The sequence below is a fragment of the Sorex araneus genome, chromosome 4 (assembly GCF_027595985.1).
Source record: "Sorex araneus isolate mSorAra2 chromosome 4, mSorAra2.pri, whole genome shotgun sequence".
In the NCBI taxonomy this organism is placed as follows: domain Eukaryota; kingdom Metazoa; phylum Chordata; class Mammalia; order Eulipotyphla; family Soricidae; genus Sorex; species Sorex araneus.
In genome coordinates, this window is record NC_073305.1 from 116374187 (window position 1) to 116396789 (window position 22603).

General features: G+C 49.7%; 1 protein-coding gene across 3 annotated transcripts in view; it reads right to left on the bottom strand.

The window, feature by feature from the left end:
• Positions 1-22603, bottom strand: part of BACH2 (BTB domain and CNC homolog 2) — a 418079-nt gene that overhangs the window by 14732 nt on the left and 380744 nt on the right. For all 3 annotated transcript variants that reach the window (XM_055136847.1, XM_055136848.1, XM_055136849.1), the window contains one exon: positions 16371-18008. In XM_055136847.1, the coding sequence (XP_054992822.1) occupies positions 16371-18008 (1638 nt within the window). The remainder of the gene's footprint in view (positions 1-16370; positions 18009-22603) is intronic.

Genomic DNA, 22603 nt, shown 5'->3' on the forward strand with positions numbered 1-22603 from the left:
AACACAAAGGCACCACTAGCGGGTCATTTCTTTCTTTGTGATGCTGTGCTCAGGAATTACTCCTGGCAGGCTTGGGGAACCAGAGGGGATGCTGGGGATCAAATCTGGGTGGGCTGCATGCAAGGCACCTTCTCTGCTGTACTATCTCTCAGGCCAGAGACAGACTGTTTTGGAGGGCAAGAGTGACCATGCCTCTCAGACACCTCGCAGGCCCCTGTAGAGGAGAATGGAGCCCCTGGCTGCCCCCATCTTGCTAGTTGTGCAAATGAGCCGCCCTGGACGTGGATTCTCCAGGCCCAGCAAACTTTCCAGTAACTGAAATTCCAGTCAACCTCTGACCACCTCAGCGAAGACACCCTGAACGCCAAGTGTTCAGCTAGGCCTCCCCTGACCCACAGGATCATGGAGAGGGGGTTGGAAAGATAGCTCAAAGGAAGAGCACAGGCTTTGCATGTGGAAGCCTGGGACCTCATGGTCCCCTTAGCGTTGCCAGGAGTAACCCTGAGCATAGAGCCTGGAATAGCCCCAGAGCACTACTGGGAATGCCATCCCCCCTCAAAAAAATAATAATAAGTGGGGGGAAAAAGGGATAAAAATCAAATAAAATTCCTTCCTCCCCTGCAAACAGCATGAAACAAAAATAATAATCCAGAAATCGTGAGAGAGAAGGTGGTAAATGATTCCATCACTTTAAGCCACTAACTTTCCGGTGAAATGTTATACACCAGAGAGTGTCTAATTTATTTTAAAGGCTACGGACATGATTCCTACTTTCAAGCACTTGACAAATCCAGGCAAATTGCATTATTCAGAGAGAGGACACTAGTCCCTCGAGGAATGGAGATATGTCCTCATCTGGGAAGTTCGAGCTTCCAGCCCAGTGCAGTGTGACACCTGGCTCTGTGTCTGTGGGTTGGATTTGACTCACTGCTTATTGCAAACACCTGTTTTGTATAGTTAGGCCTCTTGTGACTGTGCCAACACTAAACTTGCAGACTTTTACCTTGTAATTATTTCTGAAACAACATGACAGCTCTATAGACTGCACTTACATCATACTAGATATAGTAATGATTTAAAAAGTGTATGGTGGGGCTGGAGCAATAGCACAGAGGGTAGGGTGTTTGCCTTGCACGTGGCCGACCTGGGTTCGATTCCCAGCATCCCATATGGTCCCCTGAGCACCACCAGGGGTAATTCCTGAGTGCATGAGCCAGGAGTAACCCTTGTGCATTGCCGGGTGTGACTCAAAAAGCAAAAAAAAAAAGTGTATGGTGTGCGTGTAGGTTAGATACAAAAACATTGCCATTTTTAGGGGCCTGAGTAACTGCAGATTTTTGCATCTTCAGTGGTAATGCCTGGTAGAACCAATGCCTCACTGATATTAAGAGATGACTACACTTCCTTTTGTCTTTTTTTTTTTTTTCAAATAGGGTCACTCCTGTGTCTGCACAGTCATAATGCTTAGTTCTCTAGCATGTGGTGCTAGGGACAGGGATTGAATTCAGGGTATTGTGCATGCTAGGTATGTGCTCTACCAGTTGACCAAAAACTACATATATATTGGGGCTGGAGCAATAGCACAGCGGGAAGGGCATTTGCCTTGCATGCTGCCGACCTGGGTTCGATTCCCAGCATTCCATATGGTCCCCTGGAATTACCACTTCCAGGAGTAATTCCTGAATGCATGAGCCAGGAGTAACCTTTGTGAAACACTGGGTGTGTATCAAAACAGAAAAAAACACAACTATATATATATATATATATATATATATATATACACACATATATATATATACACACACATATATATATAGTCTCGTGTGTGTAGTGGTATTATAGTATTATGTACAGTATATATAGCCGTGTTTGGTTTTTATTTTTGTTCCAGTCTTGGTGACACCCAGCAGTGCTTGCGGATCACTCCTGGCAGTGCGCGGGGGCCCGTGTGGTGGTCGGGATCCAGCCTGAGCCCCCTGCAAGCCAAGCATGCATTCAGCCCGCTGCTCTCTCTGTCCAGCCCAAGACTACTTAAGATAAACATTTTTCCCCCCTTTGTGTTTGGGTCACACCTGGCTGTGCTCAGGGCTTACTCATGGCTCTATGTGCAGTCACTTCTGGCAGGCTTGGGGGACCATGTGCAGTGTTGAGGGTCGAGCCTAGGCCAGCTGTGTGCACAGCAGCAGTGCAGCAATGCCCTGTCCGCTGGACTATATCTCTAGCCCCAGAACAAAGATTTCTTTCTTTTTAAATTTTAATTAATTAATTAATTTTGGACTTTTGGGTCACCACACCCAGTGATGCTCAGGGGTAACTCATGGCTCTGCACTCAGAAATTATTCCTGGCAGTGCTTGGGGGCCATATGGGATGCCAGGGATCAAACCCAGGTCTGCTGTGTGCAAGACAAATGCCCTACCTGCTATTGCTCCAGCTCCTTTTTTTTTAAAAAAATAAAATTATTATTATTATTATTATTTTGCTTTTTAGGTCACACCTGGTGATGCTCAGGGGTTACTCCTGGCTCTGCACTCAGGACTTATTCCTGGAGGTGCTCGGGGGACCATATGGGATGCTAGGAATCGAACCTGGGTCGGCCGCGTGCAAGGCAAACATCCTGTCTGCTGTGCTATCGCTCCAGCCCCCATTATTATTTTTTAATTGAATCACAGTAAGATACACAGTTACAAAGCTGTTCATGATTGGGTTTCAGTCAAATAATGTTCCAATGCGTGTCTTCACCAGTGCACGTTTCCCACCACCAAGTCTGCAGTTTCCCTCTTGCCCCACCCTTCCATCCCCACCTTCCTTTATGGCAGGCATCTCTCTCTCTCTCTCTCTCTCTCTCTCTCTCTCTCTCTCTCTCTCTCTCTCTCTCTCTCTCTCCTTTTGGGCCTTATGGCTTGCAATATGGATACTGAAAGTTTATCAGGTATATCCCTTTATCTACTTTTTTTCCCCCCTGCTTTTTGGGTCACATCCAGCGATGCACAGGGGTTACTCCTGGCTCTGCACTCAGGAATTACTTCTGGCAGTGCTCAGGGAACCATATGGGATACTGGGAATTGAACCCGTGTCTGCCGCATGCAAGGCAAACACCCTACTCGCTGTGCTATCACTCCAGTCCTCCTCTATCTACTTTCAACAGTCAGTTCCTGTCCAAAACGATGATTTCCATCTATTATTATCTGTCATACCGGTTCCTTCTCTATCCTAACTGCCCTTCACCCAGAACGAAGATTTCTTAAGAAAAGAAGTTACTTTGGGGAACAGGGGAAGAGCACCGATAGGTCAGGATGAGCACATGTCTTGCACACTCAGGCCCCCAGTGTGATCCTGTGCGGTTCCCAGAGCACAGTAGGGGGCAGGGGGCCACCCTGAAGTGCCCCTCCTGCTCCACCCTGCACTGTCTTGTGGTCCCCAAATCACCAGGACCGAGTAGCTGCACAGGGTCAGGCCCGAGAACTGTCTGCCTGGTTGGGAGTGGGGTACACCCCACCCCGACACACATGAAACAGCTCGGGGTGGGGGGCCTTCTCTGCTTCCACAGAGGGCACAGGCTTGCGCCTCCCAGCTGTCTGTCCCTTGGAGGTGTCTTAAAACACTTTTCCAAGAAGTCTGCTGATGAGGCGGGAGCTTCTGGGTTCAGTCTGGTCTCAGAAACGCCAGGGAAAGGGCACGGGCAGGCTGCTCGCCCAGAGAGAACGCCCCATCTCAGAGGACGCCAGACTCCACGCCTTGTGACATGTGGACATGTGTCTGCGGCAGGTTGACCAGCAGATGGCACAATAAACCCACACTTCCTCCCAGCCGCACCCCCGCCCCCCTCGCCTGGTGCAAATACTGCCTTATATCTATGATTTGAATGTGTTCTGGAGGCCACATGAAAAGAAGTGTGGGGAAACCACAACAAGTGGAACTGCTTTATATAATGTATTTAACCCAGCAGGTCTGAAAGTTGTTTTATTTATTTATTTTAAAAACACGAATATAACAAATTATTAATGAGATACTGTGCATTTTTCTGGGAAGATGGTAACGAAATGCCCCAACCTGAAGCGTATTTTACAGCTTACAGCACATCACAAGCCACACACACATACCACATTCCCTGGGTGCAAGACTCACATGTGCTCTGTGGCTACCACACTGGCCAGCCTGGGAACACTTGGACTACAGAGAACTCGGGAACTGGAAAAACAGGTGGGTCTGGTTTTAGTGGATCAAAATATTTGGGAGGAAAGAGACTGAGGCTCTTTCCATGCTCTCTCTGCGTGGCCCAGGGGAGCCTGATGGAGACTTCAGGCTTTTTCTCTTTTTTGTCACTCCTGGCGATGCTCAGGGGCTACTCCTAGCTCATGCACTCAGGAATTGCTCCTGACAGTGCTTGGGGAGCTATATAGGATGCTGAGAATCAAACCCAGGTTGGCTGTGTGCAAGACAAACGCCCTCCCCACTGTGCTATCACTCCAGCCTCAGACTTCAGGCTTTTTCTTGGGCTACATCTGATGCAGGCTGACCTGAGATTGAGTCCTGATACTGGTGCCCAGGAAGACCCCTCACTCATAAAGGCAAACACTCTGAGCGATCATTTGCCTGTCTAGAGGGCTGCAGAATTCCGAGGCTGTGCGCCGGGGTAGTTGCTGAAAACTCCCCATGGGTGTGCCTGGTCAACCTCACAAGGCAAACTTGTCCCCAAACACCTGTAAAACTCTGCCCCCAGAGAAAAACTGCTGGGGCACACAGGAGGCCACTGTGGGCCCCCGTCTGCTCCAGGCTGGCGGCCAGGACAAACAGCTCCTTGTTCTGGGCCCAGGAAAGGGCTTTGTCCACGAGGCGTGTTTGCACAGGGCTTATAATGATATGAAAGAATGTTTGATTTCCCCTTTATGCCCTTTGGATAACAGACTCTCAGATGCTGGACGCGGCCTAAATCACACAGAGGCCTGTCTGTTGGGGACACGGATGTTTCCATACCCAGCAGAAGCCTTGTTTGCACAGCAGAGGTTGAGGCAACTCTGGGGGCCTTGTGGAGTTCCTCAGCTCCCCGCTACCCCCCACCTCGCCTCCGCTGACAACAAAGCAATTCTGCTTCTGCTCAAAACTGGGCTTGCTGGTTTTCAGAAAGAAAATAGAACTCTAGCTCGGGCCACGGGGAGAGTCCAAAGGTCCTCTACACCAAGAGCGACTGCATTTAAAATCATCCCGACAGCGAATATAACACATGATGGAAATAGGACAGAAGGTTGACAGGCCAGTGAGAGAAAAAAAAAAATCAACAAGACTAGTTTCAAAGTCCTTGAAGCGAAGGCCATACACAATTTCAGCAGAGCTGTTGCAATTCAAGCATTTTTAAAAGAGGTCAAAGGAAAAGAAAATAGTCACAGACTCTCTTCCATACAGGAAAAAAAAAAAGTCGAACCAGTCTGTTGCTTTGTGAAAGGCTGCCACCCCCAGGTAAGTGGGCGACAAGGGGGAAGGCCCTAGGTGCTCTTGAAAAAGCACAGAAGCAATGCCTGAATCTGCTGGCTTTTTTTTTGGGGGGGGGGGGTGGTCACACCCAGCAATGCACAGGGGTTACTCCTAGCTCTGTATTCAGGAACCACTCCTGGCAGTGCTCAGGGGACCATATGGGATGTTGGAAATTGAACCCAGGTCAGCCTCGTGCAAGGCAAACGCCCTATCCATGTGCTATGGCTCTAGCCCCAAGACTTTTTTTTTTTCTCAAAGCAGCAAGTTCGGAGCCGACGGGTACCTGCCCTGGAGGTGCAAAGCAGTCACAGTGCTCATGGGCACTCACAGACCCCGGGGCACCCACACACTTCCCCCGAGTCAGTCAGTTTCCAAGTCACTTGGCCTTGGAAAGCTGAAATACATCCAGAATGCGTGTCCCCCTCCTTCCCGAGAATCCTCCCAACCCTCAGCAGCCTGACAGGGCTCACGCTCTTCTTTATCGCCCTCCATGCCTCATCTTCCAGGAGTTTGCTTCTCAGCAGGCAGCTGGCTTCCATCCCCTGCATCCTCCTCCGAAAGAAGCGCAAGGCCCCCAGGAGGAAGAGTTCCGTCTGCTGCTGGCGAACGGTTTGGCCTGCTGCCGTGCCCCGGGCCCACACGCCTGTCCATGCCAGGGGAGGCACGGCTGGGGCATGGAATGGGAAGTGCCCTTGGACTCGGGTGTCGCTTTCTTTTGGGTGCAGGGCTGGCACAGAGCATTACTACTACACGGCCAGGGTCAGCCACGGAGTCAGCACGCGAGGCCCAAGCAGAGCAGCAGAGGCTGTGGACCCCCCGGCCTGCTCAAGCCGCTGCTGCTGTTTCTCCCCAGCCTCACCTTCTCCCTCCAGAGCACTGCAGGAGGGAAGCACAGTCTCCTGTGCCGCCCGCACAACTCTGAACAGTGGTACTCATGGAGATCCATGAACCCTGTGATGGTTCAGCGACCTCTGGGCCCAGGCAGGCAAAGCGGGGAGGGAACCAGAATGTCTGGAGAGAGAACAAAACCTAACTTACTCCTCCTGACGACCGGAGCGATAGCACAGTGCGTAGGGCGTTTGCCTTGCATGTGGCCAACTGGGGTTCAATTCCTCCATCCCTCTCGGAGATCCGGCAAGCTACCGAGAGTATCCTGTCCGTGTGGCAGAGCCTGGCAAGCTACTTGTGGCGTATTCGATATGCCAAAAAACAGTAACAAGTCTCACAATGGAGATGTTACTGGTGCCTGCTCGAGCAAATTGATGAACAACGGACGACGGGGCTACAGTGCTGCTCCTCCTGACAGCCTGGCCAGGAAAGCGGGGTGGGTGCACAGCCTCCTTCTTGGTCCACAGAAATATGCTCTTCATTCCTCTCCCCGGATAACCATCAACCCGGACAACCACTACCCTGGTTCTGTAGCCAAAATCCCTGTCCCTTTCTTCTCTATTTAAATAGCATCATCGAGGGGGCTGGAGCGATAGCACAGGGGGTAGGGCATTTGCCTTGCATGCGGCCGACCCAGGTTCGATTCCCAGCATCCCATACGGTCCCCCGAGCACCGCCAGGAGTGATTCCTGAGTGCAGAGCCAGGAGTGACCCCTATGCATCACCGGGTGTGACCCAAAAAATCAAAGCAAAAAAAAAAAAAGCATCATCGATGGGCCGGAGAGATAGTTCAGTGGGTAGAGCGCTTTCCTTGCATGCAGTCGGCCTGGGTTCAATCTTTGGCATCATAGAGGAGGAGAGGAGGTCCACTCCTCCCCCCCCCCAATCCAAGAGTGATCCCTGAACACAGAGCCAGGAGTAAATCCTGAGCACTGCGGGATGTGGCCTCAAATCAAATCCAAACAAATTAAAGTCACTGAAAATGTATATAAGGAATGTAACTTGATTTCAAATTCAAATTTGAAAAAAAAAATTCAAATAGAAGTGCAAAGTGAGTGGGGGTGGGGGGGCAGGGGAGAGGGAAATTCTTTTTTTTTTTTTAATTAGTTTATTTTTAATTAGAGAGTCATCGTGAGGGTACAGTTACAGATCCATACATCTTTATGCTCATGCTTCCCCCATACAAAGTTCAATAACCCATCCCTTCACCAGTGCCCATTCTCCACCACCCGTAAACCCAACATCCCTCCCCCCTCCCCAGGCCCATCTCCCCCCACCCCACCCTGCCACTATGGCAGGGAATTCCCTTTTGTTCTCTCTCTCTGATTAGGTGTTGTGGTTTGCAATAGAGGTGTTGAGTGGCCATTGTGTTCAGTCTCTAATCTGTATTCCGCCCGCCTCACCCTTCCCCCACATGACCTCCAACCACATTTTACTTGGTGGTCCCTTCCCTGAGTTATCCAGAATGAGAGACCAGCCTCCAAGCCATGGAAACAATCTCCTGGTACTTATTTCTACTATTCTTGTGCGTTAGTCTTATAGTCTGTTATTCTATATTCCACAGATGAGTGCAATCTTTCTATGTCTGTCTCTCTCTTTCTGACTCATTTCACTTAGCATGATACTTTCCATGTTGATCCACTTATATGCAAACGTCATGACCTCCTTTTTTCTAACAGCTGCATAGTATTCCATTGTATAGATGTACCAAAGTTTCTTCAACCAGTCATCTGTTCTAGGGCACTCGGGTTTTTTCCAGTGGCTATTGTAAACAGTGCTGCGGTGAACATATAAGTGCATATGTCACTTCGACTATACTTTTTGGATTTTCTGGGATATATTCCCAGCAGTGGTATTGCTGGGTCAAATGGGAGCTCAACCTCTAGTTTTTTGAGAATCGTCCATACTGTTTTCCATAAGGGCTGAACTAGCCGGCATTCCCACCAGCAGTGTAGAAGGGTCCCTTTCTCCCCACAACCTCTCCAACAGCGGTTGCTTTTGTTCTTTTGGATGTGTGCTAGTGAGAGGGAAATTCTTATCCCTCCCCCCTCCCTCAAACAATAAACGCCGCCTTGAGAGATTTCCCAATGATCCCTGCTTTTTCTGCACTCTCTCTCAGAGGGCTGTAATTAGAAAGTTGCCTGGTGGCTCCGACTTGCCTGATGGAAGCTAGGAGAGGAGCAGGATGGGAAGACAGATGTAGGGAAGTGAAAAACCAAGCATTGCTTTCCTCTAGAAAGCCCTGAGGCAGCTGGCTCGTGATTCCTCTCCCATCTCCTTCCCTGGTTTCATGAGCAGATGCTGAGGCAAAGCCACAGCAGACACATCTGACTCACTGCACCCGCGTCCTGCAGGTGAGGTGGCATCTCTCGAGCTTGCAGGATTCCCCAGGCTCATGGCAGTGACCACCTCTACCTGGGGGCAGCTGGTGACCCCAGTGCTGCAGGGATGGGGAAGGCCAGCTCAAGTGCCAGGCACATGCCCGAGACAGAATTTTCTCTCCCAGACTCCAAACTTTCCTACTCAAACTGGCTTACCCCAACCCTGTTCTCCTGTCGCAGTTTCTGAAACACATGCAGGGTGTCGTGATCCTCGTAATTAATGAGTTGTGGTCTCAAGCAAAGTCTTTCTTTCTCTGTTCTTTGAGGAGCTGAGAGGCAGAGGGAGAACATACCTGCTCTACTTTGCTTATAAGACTGTGGTGAAAGATAATATCAGATAATAAATGGAGACAGGGCTTTGAAAGTTTGAACCGCTTCTAGAGACGAAGTATTATTACTTCTGTTTATCAGCTCTCTTTGTCCCATGGTTTCCTCTGCCAGACAGACAGTATGCTTTTAGCTGAAGACAGTAAGTATGTCTTTCTAGACAATACAAGACCATCCTTTTAATTAAAATGGTAAAAATGTGGCTAACTTTTATATGGCCTACTGAGCACTTTTTTCTCCCTCCCTCCCCCCCTCCCTCCCTCTTTCTCTCCCTCTGTTTTACATGTGTGCCATACCTGGTGGTGCTGAGGGCTTACTCCCAGCTCTAAGCTCAGGACTTAAGCATGGTTCTGAGCCCAGGGTTACTCCTGACTCTGGACTCAGGACTTACTCCTGGCACTGAGCTCAGGGATCACTCCTGGCGGGCTTGAGCGACCACATGTGGTGCCAGAGATCAAATCTGGGTTGGCCCTGTGTAAGGCAAGCATCCTACCTGCTGTGCTATTGCTCCAGCCCCTGAGTATTTCTTTTCCTTACAGACATTAGACACGTATAAAAAAGGGCGCTGGAACAATAGCACAGCAGGTAGGGCGTTTGCCTTGCACGTGGCTGACCCGGGTTCGATTCCCAGCATCCCATATGGCCCCCTGAGCACCGCCAGGAGTAATTCCTGAGTGCATGAGCTAGGAGTAACACCTGTGCATCGCCGGGTGTGACCCAAAGAGTTAAAAAAAAAAGGTGTCTGTTTCAATAGACCACAAAAATGAAAGTAAAATTTTTACACACAACATATGTCTGGGTGGAAGAATTAGAGCCAGCCATTGCACTTCCATTCTTTCCTCCATACCAGAGTTCTCCAACCTTTGTATACCTGTAAGCAGCACCTGTCCTGCACTCTGGTTCAGGGACTGGCAATTAGAATCAACCTTTCTACACCTCAAGATGGCACTGGTCCATGGACCCATGATGAAAGAAGCTGCTGTCTACAAACTCCCATGTACCTACACACTCTCACATACTTTCATTCCTCTTACCATGAAACACACCAACGATGCAAGTAAGCTAAGCAATAATTCTGACTGTCCAAATACTGTCTTCCTAGTATTAAAACTTAAAACTCAAAATCAATTTGAAATGCCGTGCTACAAAAAGTTCACTAAGAAGCTTACTCTTTGGAAAATTTATAAAATTACCCTACAAACCACAATGAAACAACAATTGCTTCCTACTCCCTGGCATGGCTTTAATTAAAAGAGAGGCACAGTAAGGTGTTGGCAGGGGCTGGAGGCTGCTGGGAGTGGAAAGTAGGGCGGTTACCTTGGAAAACCCTCCGGTAGTTTCTTGAAAGGTTAAACACAGAGCTGACACATAATCCAGGAATTCGACTTCTAGGTAAATAATGAAGATCACTTAAAACATGGTCTATGAAAGCACATGCATAAAAAATGCTTAGAGAGTCACTAATGATGATAACTCCAAAGGGGAATGTTCCACATTCTTTAGCACTAACAATAGTGAAGCACACTCACATAGTGATGTACCTGTCAGGTACCTTAGCGGAAAACAGAAATCTTAGGAACACAATATACCAAGTTAGAGAAGCTAGGCATGCAGGTCTGCAGAGTGTAAGACTCCATTGGTAAGAGGAGGCTAGATGGAGCCAGAGAGATAATACAGTGTGTAGGGCTCTTCCCTGGCATGCAGCTATCCTGGGTTCAATCCCTGGCACTACAATGGTGCCCCATCCCCCACCAGGTGTGATCCCTGAACACAGAGTCAGGAGTAAGCTCTGAGCAGCACCCATGGGTAGGATCCTTCCATTAAAAAAGAAGCTAAGGCTACTATAGATACCATAGATAAAAAGAAAAACAGGCAAAGATATAACATGGTATTTCAAAGGAAAGGAAATATAAATGGTGAAAAGACACAAGAAATTATGTGAATATTATTAACACTCATCTACTCATCAGACTGACAGAGACACAGGGAATGGTAACAAGTTGCACTGAAAAGAACAGGGGTCAGAGAATAGTCCAGCCAGGAGGGTGCTTGCCAAATATGCAGTTGAACTGGGTTTGGTCCCTGGCATACCATATGAGTCCCCAGGAGTGAGACCACCAGGAGAGATCCCTTAATACACAGTTAGGAGTCAGCCTTGAGCACTGCCGGGTGTGACCTCTTAAAAAAACAAAGCCAAGTTGTTCTGGAAAGAATAGAAGGAAACAGACATTTATAAACTTCAGAAGGAGAGGTAAGTGGATACAGCCTTTCAGAACCTCTAACCCATAAACAGGTCATCTCAAATAAAAACTTGGGCTCTACATGTGTTCACAAAAATGTTTATTGTTGAAACGTCTATAAGGTGGGGAAAAAGTGGGAACAACTGGAAAGCCAGTTGGTAGGTGATAGCTGAGTGCACTGTGCATTCTGGGAGCTGTGGATATTAAAGAAGCTTGTGTTAGTCCAATGTGACCAACCCAGAGACAGGGGCACGCCTGAAGCGCTGCACAGAAAAAAGCAAGTTGCTGAGTAATTATATGGTAAATGCTATGAAAATACAACCCAACCACCCACAGATGTGAAGAGATGTTTGTGGAGTGTTGTGGAAATAGAGATTGGATAATTTTTTTTTAAAGAGAGTTGATTTTAAAAAGTGGATTGTTGGTAAAGGGCAATAGTGTGCTAATTTAAGCTTTCTTCAAAGCCAGGCAATAGCTAAAGGGGAGGGTGAAATCAGTGCTGATCACACGCAAGAGATAACAGGGTATAACTAGATCATCTCACAGAAGACAATTATGCTACCACACTGTCTTTGGGTGGAACAGTCTGGCTCCGTGCAGAGGAGAGAGAAAGGAAATCGCGACTGTCACTCTGAAGACACTGGCTGGTGGCTGGCTGGGAATTGGGAACTGTCTCTTGGGTTTCTGACTCGAACGTCTCCTTGGGATCCATTTGGACGAGAAACTGCCAAGACCTTATGCAGGGATACATCAGGGCAAAAGCAGCCCAAGAGATTTTTTTTTTTCTGGATCAGCAAGTTATGATGCTCACTGTGAAGAATTTCTCTCCGCATTATCATGGGGGCCAATATACTTCCACCACAGTCAAAGGAACTTCTGAAATCAACCTATTGACTCACAGAGAGACCGAGATGCTGACTCCTGACAGTGTTCTCGGAAAACCGAGTCTCCTCTACTCTGGGAAAATGGAACTGTCAAACTGGGAAAAACCTAGGTTTGACTTTCACAATCCTGTCCCCACTGCACCACCGAAAGGGACTAAGAGTCTCCCTGAAACTACACAGGTGCAGTGCAGACGTTACTAAGCTTATCTGCTCTCTACTGTCCCCTTACTCAGAAAAAAGAAAAGTCACACAGTTCCCTGGAAGTCTACCTTCTATAGGCAGACAAAGAGAAAGTGTCCCAGAAATTACTATTGCACCAGAGCCCTCCAGGGGGTGCTCCTGCCCACTTTGAGGAACACTGGCACTGTGGAACTTTATTCAGTGTCCTCGTTTTTCATTATTTACAAATGCAAACATAATTTTTTGGGGTTGTTTTTTGGGGCCACACTGATGGTGCTCAGGGTTCACTCCTGGCTTTGCACTCAGAATTCACCCTGGGTGGTGCTTGGGGAACCAGATGGTGGATCGAACAGGGGTTGGCTGAGTCCAACGCACAGTCTGCACTGTAGCACTGTTGTCCTGTTGTTCATCAATTTGCTCGAGCGAGCATCAGTAACATCTCCATTGTGAGACTTGTTGTTACTGTTTTTGGCATATTGACTACGCCACAGGTAGCTTGCCAGGCTCTGCCTTGTGGGTGAGAGGCTCTTGGTAGCTTGCTGGGCTTTCTGAGAGGGATGGAGGAATCGAACCTGGGTCGGCTGCGTGCAAGGCAAATGCCCTACCCAATGTGCTATTGCTCTAGTCCAGTGCCTGTGCTTTAAATACCATTCTATCTTTCCAACCCAGTTATTTATTTATTTCTTTACAAAGTAGAAATAGGGATGGGGCTGGAGACACAGTATAGCAGATAAAGCTCTGGCCTTGCACAAGTCTGACCCGATTCAATCCCTGGCATCCTATATGGTTCCCTGAGCCTGCCACGAGCCCTACTAATGACAATTTTAGAGGTCGAAAAAACTGTTCCTTTTAAGCAGCTCATTTAGAACTAAGACATTCTTAGGCATTTACGTGATTTCACCTGGATAGAGGTGACACATGGGATGTTACTGATGAGACTCTGTTCTGAAAAGTGACCCTAAGCATTCTTGTGGCACTCAGGACCAAAGGATACTTCTCTGAAACTGCTGTGGAAACAGCACCCCACGAGCTTAAAGGTGCAGCACCGCATTTTCTCCTAAGATGGAGAGAAAAACAAACTCAGTCTCGTTCCTCCTCCTCCAGCCGCACAAACCCTTGGCAAGAGTCTCCACATGTGTTATACTGACAGGGGCTTTGGCTTTTGCACCGGTGCCGCTGCGTGAAACTCCATGGGAGAAAAACCCACACAAGCTCTGATGAGTGGGACAGACAGCAGTGAGGCAAGAGAGGGCACAGCCAAAAACAGATGACTGGTTAAAGAAACTCTGGTATATCTACACAATGGAATACTACTTAGCTGTCAGAAAACATGAAGTCATGAAATTTGCATATAAGTGGATCAACATGGAAAGTATCATGCTGAGTGAAATGAGTCAGAAAGAAAGAGACAGACATAGAAAGATTGTACTCATATGTGGAATATAAAGTAGCTGAGAGGTACAAGCTTACAATGATGCAATTTCTGGCAGATATTTCTCTGGACTTAGTTACTAAAGTACTAAAATACAGAAATCCAAACCCGTGTGGCTGCTAGTGTGGCCTCTCAACCTCATATCTCTTCATTCTCAGCAATGGAAAACAAATTATCAAATGCTTTCTTTTCAGCAGGTTGACTTTAGGGGGGAGAAACTCCAAATCAATAATAGTGAGTTTTTTGTTGAAATATTGAATGTAACCAAAGTAAAGTGAGAGTAAAGTGAAATTTACCAGTTACACATGCGGAGTGGGGGCTGGGGAGGTGGGGGGGAGGAGGGAGGTATACTGTGATTCTTGGTGGTGGAATATGTGCACTGGTGAAGGGATGGGTGTTCGAGCATTGTATAACTGAGACTTAAATCTGAAAGCTTTGTAACTTTCTTTCCACATAGTGATTCAATAAAAGAATAAATTAAAAAAAAAGAGAGGGCACAGACTGCCACTGCTGTGCACTGGAGTGGCAGGACAGGGGAGAGAATGTTTGTCTTGCACGAAGTTGACTGGGGGTCACTCCCATCACCACATATGGTCCCCCAGATCTGCCAGGAGTGACCCTGAGCACAGAGCCCAGAGTAAGCGGCACAGAGCACAACCAAGTGTGGCCCCCCCAAACCAAACCAAGAAAAAAACCAAACCCCAAACAGACCAGGCCGTTGGCATAAACATAAATCCTCTCGTGTCTGAAACGCAGATGTAACTATAGGCTGGGAGCCTAGCAGCCCTCCCCTCCGATCTGAGGTGTTACGGTACATCTGCTGGAAATGGTCCCCACGTCCTTAACCATTTCCTGCAGCTAAAGGAAATGCTTCCAGGTGTCTTCCTGTCCTTCCTGCACTGTGCCAGGCAGCAGCAGAGACGCAGGAATCAGGTTTGCGAGCAAAGCCTAACCCTCGGGCATTTCTGCGGCTGTCATGGGGCAGGGAGCTTTGGAAGCCATGGCTGGAACATGCCAGGACAAGGACCTCATGTGCTTCTTGCCAATTTCACAGAGGCCGACTAAGCCACATGTGGCCCTGTGAAAAGTCACCGAGTGCCACTTCTGCCATCTGGTTGGGCCAGAGCACACTGCTGCTTAGCCTGAGGTTAATGCCCAGGCATGGTGAGGTGCAGGAAGGCCTAAGGAGGCTCCAGGCCTCATTTTTGCCTGCACTTTTTCCTTAGCAGCAGCTCTGAGGAGCCACTCAACTCCCGGCCCACATCCTCCTGTTTTTTTTTTTTTTTCCCTTTTGGGTCACACCCGGCGATGCACAAGGGTCACTCCTGGCTCTGCACTCAGGAATTACCCCTGGCAGGGCTCAAGGGATCATATGGGATGCTGCGAATCGTAACCGGGTCAGCCTCGTGCAAGGCAAACGCCCTACCCGCAGTGCTATGGCTCCAAACCTACCCCCGGCTCTTGAGGCAGCCTTTACACACCAGACAGGGCTGTCTTGGAGGGAATATTTATCTACGAAGCTCTTTGCTTTTGGGGTGAACAGAGACCGTTACTCAAACCCACTCTGCTTCAAAGTACCTTCTTGCCATCCTGGAGAGAGACACCACACAGTGACAGGTGCCTGGTGCTGGTGCTTCTGCACAGACCCTGTGACCAGCACGGTTAAGCTGTCTGTCACCAGCATGGGGATGGACATGGGATGGCCCTCTGGGCCTTTCCTTGACGAGTGGAATGTCAGGGTGCTGGGAAAGTACCTTTTTAAAATTTTTTTGGTGTGGATCTCTCTGATTTCAATCACTTTTGCAAGTGAATCAGTATTTTTCTTTTTCTCTTTTTGGGTCACACCCGGAGATGCACAGGGGCTACTCTGGCTTATGCACTCAGGAATTACTCCCGGCAGTGCTCGAGGGACTATATGGGATGCTGGGAATCGAACCCAGGTCGGCTGCATGCAAGGCAAATGTCCTACCCACTGTGCTATTGCTCTAGCCCTCGGTACTTTTCTTTACCTTGACAGGGTGAGAAGCAGGGATGAGGGTGACGGGGTGGCACTTTTTCAAAGCAGATGGACAAGTATGGGAGGAAGTGGCGGGGGTGGGTTTAAAGTCCTGGTAGGAATCTGCCATAGGCTGGACTTACCGCCTCTGCCCATGAGGCAGTGCTTGCTAGATCAGCAATTGCACAAAAGTGGTTACTTTTATTTTATTTTAAATATTTTATTGGGGGGAGTGTTTGTGCCATACCAGGCTGTGCTCAGGGCACACTCTAGGCTCTGCACTCAGGGATCACACCTGGAGGTGATCCCAGAGGACCATTTGGGGTGCTGGGGATTGAACACACGTTGGTTGTATGCAAAGCAAGCGCTGTACTAGCTCTCCAGCCACCAGAGAACCCTGACCCCCGCTCCCCTGATCCCCATACGGCTGGGAAAACAGCTCCTTCGTGGTCACCCTAAGTCTTGGCATATGAGAACAATCTAGAAGGTGTGGGGGTGGGAGGGGTGGGAACAGTCCAGACAGAGGACTGAGTGGGTGGGTCACACGGCTTGAATCGATGTGGGTTCCCTACCTCCTGGCCCCTGTCCTGCACAGGACACGACTCACTGTCTGCTTCCGAGAACGATCCGGATTCGTCGCTGGAGTTGGTTCCATAGGATTGCTCACATTTGATCTGGGGTCGCACTTGGTTGTACATTCCATCTGCCATCAGGCCTGGCTCCGGGTGTTCCGTGGCAAGGAATCGGGCTCCCTGGGAACAGGGCGAGGAGGAGAACTCACAGAGGGGCAGGCTGCAGGGGGAGCCCCCGCTGCCGTCCTCCGCGTAGGAGTAGGAGGAGCAGGAGCTGGAAGTCCGGGTCCGGGTCTCCAGCGGGGGTGAGCGCGGGCAGACTTTGATGGGCACCGGGCAGCTCGTGTTGGGGCGCATTCTCCCTGGCAAGTGGTCGGCCATGAGCCCACCGTGGGAATAGGCCTGGGAGCTGGGGAGGGACTGGCCAGCCCCCACCCATAGGCCCTTTGGCACCGGCTCGGAGAGCTCTTTGTCCAAGCTGCCCACCCCGGGGTAGGAGTGGATGGCGGTGCTCACTTGGTCGCACGTGCTGGAGGAGAAGATGACGCTCCGCCGGTCCAGCTCTCCTTCCTGCTTACAGAGCGCCTCCAAGCCCGGCCCCTTGAGGGGCGACCCCAGGGAGAAGTTGGACAAGTCCTTCTGGCCCAGGTGGGGCTGCCCGTAAGTCCCCGGGAAAGGGGCGTAGTCAGTTTTAAGGTCACCCTGAGAGATCCCCTTGTCGAAAGGGCACGCTGAGCTCCTGGCAAAGTGCTGCGGGGGCGTGTTGGTGCTGGGCAGCCCCGGCAACTCCACGCCTTTTGCGATGCTGAACAAAGACCTCAGACAGGAGGACGAGGAGGACTCGCTCCGGGCTCTCTCCAGGCCACCGGGCCCAGCTGGGGGCACCGCGACGGGTGCGGGGCTGGGCTGTTTCTGGTCCATGTCCACGTCCCCCGCCCGGTCCTTGACGTCCGGCTCGTCTCCCGACAGGCAGAGCGTGATGCTCTCCTCTTCGTTCTCTTCGCTGGGCGGCTCGCTTTTAATCTGCCCCACAGCGAGCCTGGACTTGACGCCACCACCACCGCCACCGCCACCGCCGCTGCCCCCACCGCTGCTAGAGTTCTCTTCACTGAATGTGCTTGCAAAGCCTGAGGTACTGTGTGATGAAGCATTGTAGACATTCTTGGTACATGCAAGCTGGTATTTCTTGTATCGGGGGTACTGGGTCAAGGCGTCCTTCTCAGAGCTCTCCTTGGCATCGGCGGGCACGTCGGCCTCGGGCAGCAAAGCTTCCTCCTTCTCGGCCGCTGGGAGGGTGGTGGCCTCAAAGCGGATGGGGTCTGGAAGCATCTGGTCCCCGGAGCAAGTCATCTTGGCGGCTTCCGACTCCATCGTCTCCTCCTCCTCGTCCTCCTCCTCTCCGGCCGAGTTCTCATGGTCCTCGTGCGGGCGCTGGCACGCGGCATCCTTGCGGCAGACGAACAGGCCATCCTCGCTGTTCAGCAGCTGGGTCTGCAGGAAGCTGAAGCAGGAGTCCTCCAGGTTGTGCATGCGCAGGAACTCGGCACAGCGGATGACCTCCCGGATGTTCTCTCTGCTGAGTAACAGCTTGGCGGTGTAGGCAAACTGCAACAGCGGCCCAAAGCCCCTGGCTGTGACCTGCAACGAGACAGAGAGATCGCCCGTGTTACCATGGATGTGCGGCTCAGCCCAGAAGCGCTCGGCGGTAGAGGAGAGATAACCAGATGGGGCCAATGTCCCCGGAGGCAGACTGCAAAGGGGCAGTTCATCTTGTGCCGGGTCAAGCGTTCTCAATAATTAGTGCCTGTTTCCTGCATACCGCCTCTGCCTGTACTTTGTCAACGCACACTGAATTGGAAATCGCTGGGGCCAAGTGGCTAAACAATATGACAACAGGTTCGGTGTTTACACTAATGAAAAAGCCGAGCAAAAATGCATGCTACCAATGGGAAGCCTATGAACTTCCCTTCCAATCAGTTCTGTTGAGAGGCATTCTGTGGACACCTCGTTTTTTTTTTTTTTCTCTTTGGGTCACACCCAGTGTCACTCCTGGCTCTGCACTCAGGAATTACCCCTGGCCATGCTCAGGGGACCACATAGGATGCTGGGAATTGAACCCGGGTCGGCCGCGTGCAAGACAAACGCCCTACCCACTGTGCTATCACTTCAGCCCCTCTACAGACACCTCTTGCAGCCTACCACAGTCAGAGAAAGTACTCTAGTCTTCTGGTCGACCATGATTCTGGCAGTCAGGTTCAGTGAAACACCAGCGCTCTGCAGGGTTTCAAACTGATTTTTCTTTTTGCCTTCCCCACCTGCAAGGCTAAGAGAGCCATTAAAAACAACTCCTCGTCTTGCTTATTCCTTATGATTTGAGTTGGGACTTCTTCACTCAGCTTGTCATACCTGATTTTACAATGATGGCAATCAAAAGCAATGTTCTCAACAAGAAATTAAGTCCTGGTCTATAAAGAATGGGGTTACAAAGCTAAACAAATTGGCTGCCACTTAAATGTAGTTGAGGCTGCACAGGACAGGGGCTATTCTTTCCCTAATTAATAGCAGCAGCTTCGCCAGGCAGCTGTCTACTTCCCTGGTAAATCTTCAAGGGCTCAGTCTACCGCCATGGGCAGCTCATCCTTTACATGCTACACAGGCTGAAATATGCTCTTTAGGCACAGCCTGTGCCTGCACAGTGACTTAAGGCAACCAGAGAGATGCCGCTGAGGACACTTGTACTTTTTCAGAGGGAAACCACCGAACTTGCTGGTGCTCAGGACAAGCTCTTATTCCTTATGGGCATGGCCAGATGTTTTCTAACTCTTTTTCAAACGTTGCCTCCTCCCCTCCCCACTGACACACACCACCCCCCTATCCATGCCCCCGCCTCCCCAAGAAAGGGAGAAGGTCAAGCAATGATGTGTGCAAATCAACAAAAGCAGCAATCACAGAGTTCTTGATAAAAGTTACAGTAGCACTGTAGCACTGTCCTCCGGTTGTTCATCAATTTGTTCGAGCGAGCACCAGTAACATCTCCATTGTGAGACTTGTTGTTACTGTTTTTGGCATATGGAATACGCCACGGGTAGCTTTGCTGTGTGGGCGGGATACTCTTGGTAGCTTGTCGGGCTCTCCGAGAGGGATGGAGGAATCAAACCCAGGTCGGCTGCGTGCAAGGCAAATGCCCCACCCGCTGTGCGATCTCTTCAGTCTGTACAGTAGCAGTGATTTAAAAATATCTGTTGGGGAATAAGAGCACCGCCAGATGAACTGGCAAGCGTTGGAGAGGGCTTCCACACATATTAAATTCATGGCAGCATGCAGAGCTGAGATGGTTGTGAGGACTGACATTCGCTGTTCAAGTTTCAGTGTGGCACCGACTCCTCTGGGAACCCTCTCCAAACCTCTTAGAAAGAATGACACCCCTGCCCAGCCCGGGAGCCCAAGCGAGGAGGTGGCCTGTGATCTCCAGCACAGCGCCCAGTTGACACTGCTGCATTCTTTCCAGGAAGGGTCATTTTTCTTGACTTTTCTTGTTTCGTTTTTGGGCCACACCTGGCAATGCTCAGGAGTTACTCCTGGCTCTGTGCTCAGGAATTACTCCTGACAGTACTTGGGAGACCATATTAGGTGCCAGGGATCAAACCCAGGTCAGCTGTATGCAAGGCAAGTGCCCTACCCACTGTACTATCTCTCTGGCCTCAGTTTTTTCTCGTAAATTAAAAAAATTTATTTTAGGCACTGTGGTTTCTAAGACTTAATGATAAGGTTTCCTGCATAACACATTCCTGCACCATGTCTTCCCCAGCACTGTCCCATTCAGTGGGATAGCCCCTCCCCTTCCATATTCTACACCTCTCCCTGCCCCCCTTCCTTCATCCTCCTGGCCCCCTGTGCTAAGGTAAGTTTCTTACTTCAGACCCATTATCAGTTTAAGAAGGGTAATTTCTTAGTGATCTAACCAGAAGGGCTATCTAATTATTCACATTTTGGGAAATGCTTTAAATCTCCTTTTTTTTCCTTTTTGGGTCACGCCCAGTAATGCACAGGGGTTACTCCTGGCTCTGCACTCAGGAGTTACCCCTGGCGGTGCTCAGGGGACCATATGGGATGCTGGGAATAGAACCTGGGTTGGCCGTGTGCAAGGCAAACGCCCACCCGCTGTGCTATCACTCCAGCCCCTATATCTCATTTTATAGTAAAAAAATGCTATCAGATAACAAATCCCAGAGATATTTGTTAAATACACTCACTTTCTCCCTCCCTCCCTCCTTCTCTCTCGTACACACACACAGCCATGGCTGACAGACTCCTCTCAGAGGTCTGTGAGGGCAAACTCACTCAACTCCCCTCTATTGCACTTAACTTTGAGACAGCACACGCCTTCAGAACCGAGGTGTCTCGTGCTCCTCCGTCACTCTACAGCTAACTGGGGTCTCTCACCTGGTGAGCACCCGACGGAAGCCTGCAGTAAGCACTGTAAGTCTCACTGTGCCCCTGGCCCAGACCCCAGGGATGGAAGGGAGCCACGCCGTCTGCCTGGTGAGGGCTGTGCCTCGTTTTCTGGAGAAGGAATAGTGTGCACAGAGCAAACCAATCAACTAGTGCAAGGCAGACAGGAGTCCTTACTGGCCCTGTCGTCTAGGAATCGTCATAGGAAGGGATGGTCTGACCTACCCTTCTGTGTCCTACTCAGCTAACATGGTAATGAATTCAGCAAATGTGATATACCTATTCTCTGCTTTATGTTCTTTTCTCCCTGGGTTCCAGGGAGGGGACTCCAAACCACGGTGTACTTATGAATAGTTAGAAGAAATAGCAAGCATGTCACAAACCTATTTCTTCATTGTGACATGGATTGGCCTTCACGAGAAATGGCAGGGTTCATGTAGAGCCGGTCCCTTGGTAAGATGACAATTGGCCAGCTCGGAGCACATCATACACCTCTGGGGTGCTGGCAGAGGTGCTCATCATCTAGCACACGGGGGAGATGCAGCTCAACGTACAGATGCTTTTTTCTTCTGCTTTTTGGTCACACCCAGCGATGCACAGGGATTACTCCTGACTTTGCACTCAGAAATTACTCCTGGAGTTGCTTGGGGGACCATATGCATTGCCAGGGACTGAATCCAGGTCAGTCACGTGCAAGGCAAACACCCTACATGCACAGGGTTACTCCTGGCTCTGCACTCAGGAATTACCCCTGGCGCTGCTCAAGGGGCCATATGGCATGCTGGGAATCGAACCCGGGTCGGCCGCGTGCAAGGCAAACACCCTACCCGCTGTGCTATCGCTCCAGCCCCTGTACAGATGTTTTTATGAGGTCTCTTCACCCTCTCATTCTCATCAACACTGGTTTTTCATTTCGAGACTGTTGGTCTCATCTGCCGACCACTGTCCTCCCCAGCGGCTGTTTCTAAAGAAAAGTTCTAAAGGAGCCACAGAAAGACAGAGGGGATGGTTAAATCAGTCCTCCGTGCCACCATCTGTCCCTTGACTGTGAGGAACTGGAGCCAGCATCACTTGGGGACGAGCTGCATGCAGTTAGTGAGTGAACTGGCCAAGAAAGCCAGCCGGCGGGGCCCACATTCCAAAGCAGAGTTCCCTGCTTTTGGGAGTAGGAGACACAATGATCTTGAAAGGACTGTCACTTGGTCACAATACAGGCACAAGCAAAAAGGCTGTAAACTGTTATTTGAGTCCAAGAACAGAGGAAATATCACCATAAGATTAGCAGAGTTCAAAATTATCTTTTACCTCAGTTTATTTATTGAGGTGAAGCTAGATAGGTTTTAATGGAAACTTATTTAGAGGGCCCGCGGGACAAGTTAGGGAAGGGAACACTAGGACAATGGTGGAGGGGAAAGTGCCTGCTGGAGAGGCAGGCTGGCGTAGGGAAAGGAAATGGGGGACACGGTGAAAGGGAAGTGGACACTGGTGAAGGGACTGGTGTTGGAATATTGTGTGCCTGAAACTTAATAGTGAATAACTTTGCGACTCTGTAAGTCAAGATGATCTAACTGAAACAAAGAACTTATTTAGAAAGATGTGAGGGGAGAGGAGAGAAGTCTGTATTTAAGAGAGAATGCAACCTTCTCCAGAGAGGAAATAAGCAAGCAAAGAAACATAGGGACAAGCAAATAAGCAACACATTCAAGGAAGATCAAGTCTCTTACCCAAGTTTAAATCCTACCTTGTCATCATTCAACTCTGCTGTATTTGCTCAGCTTTTG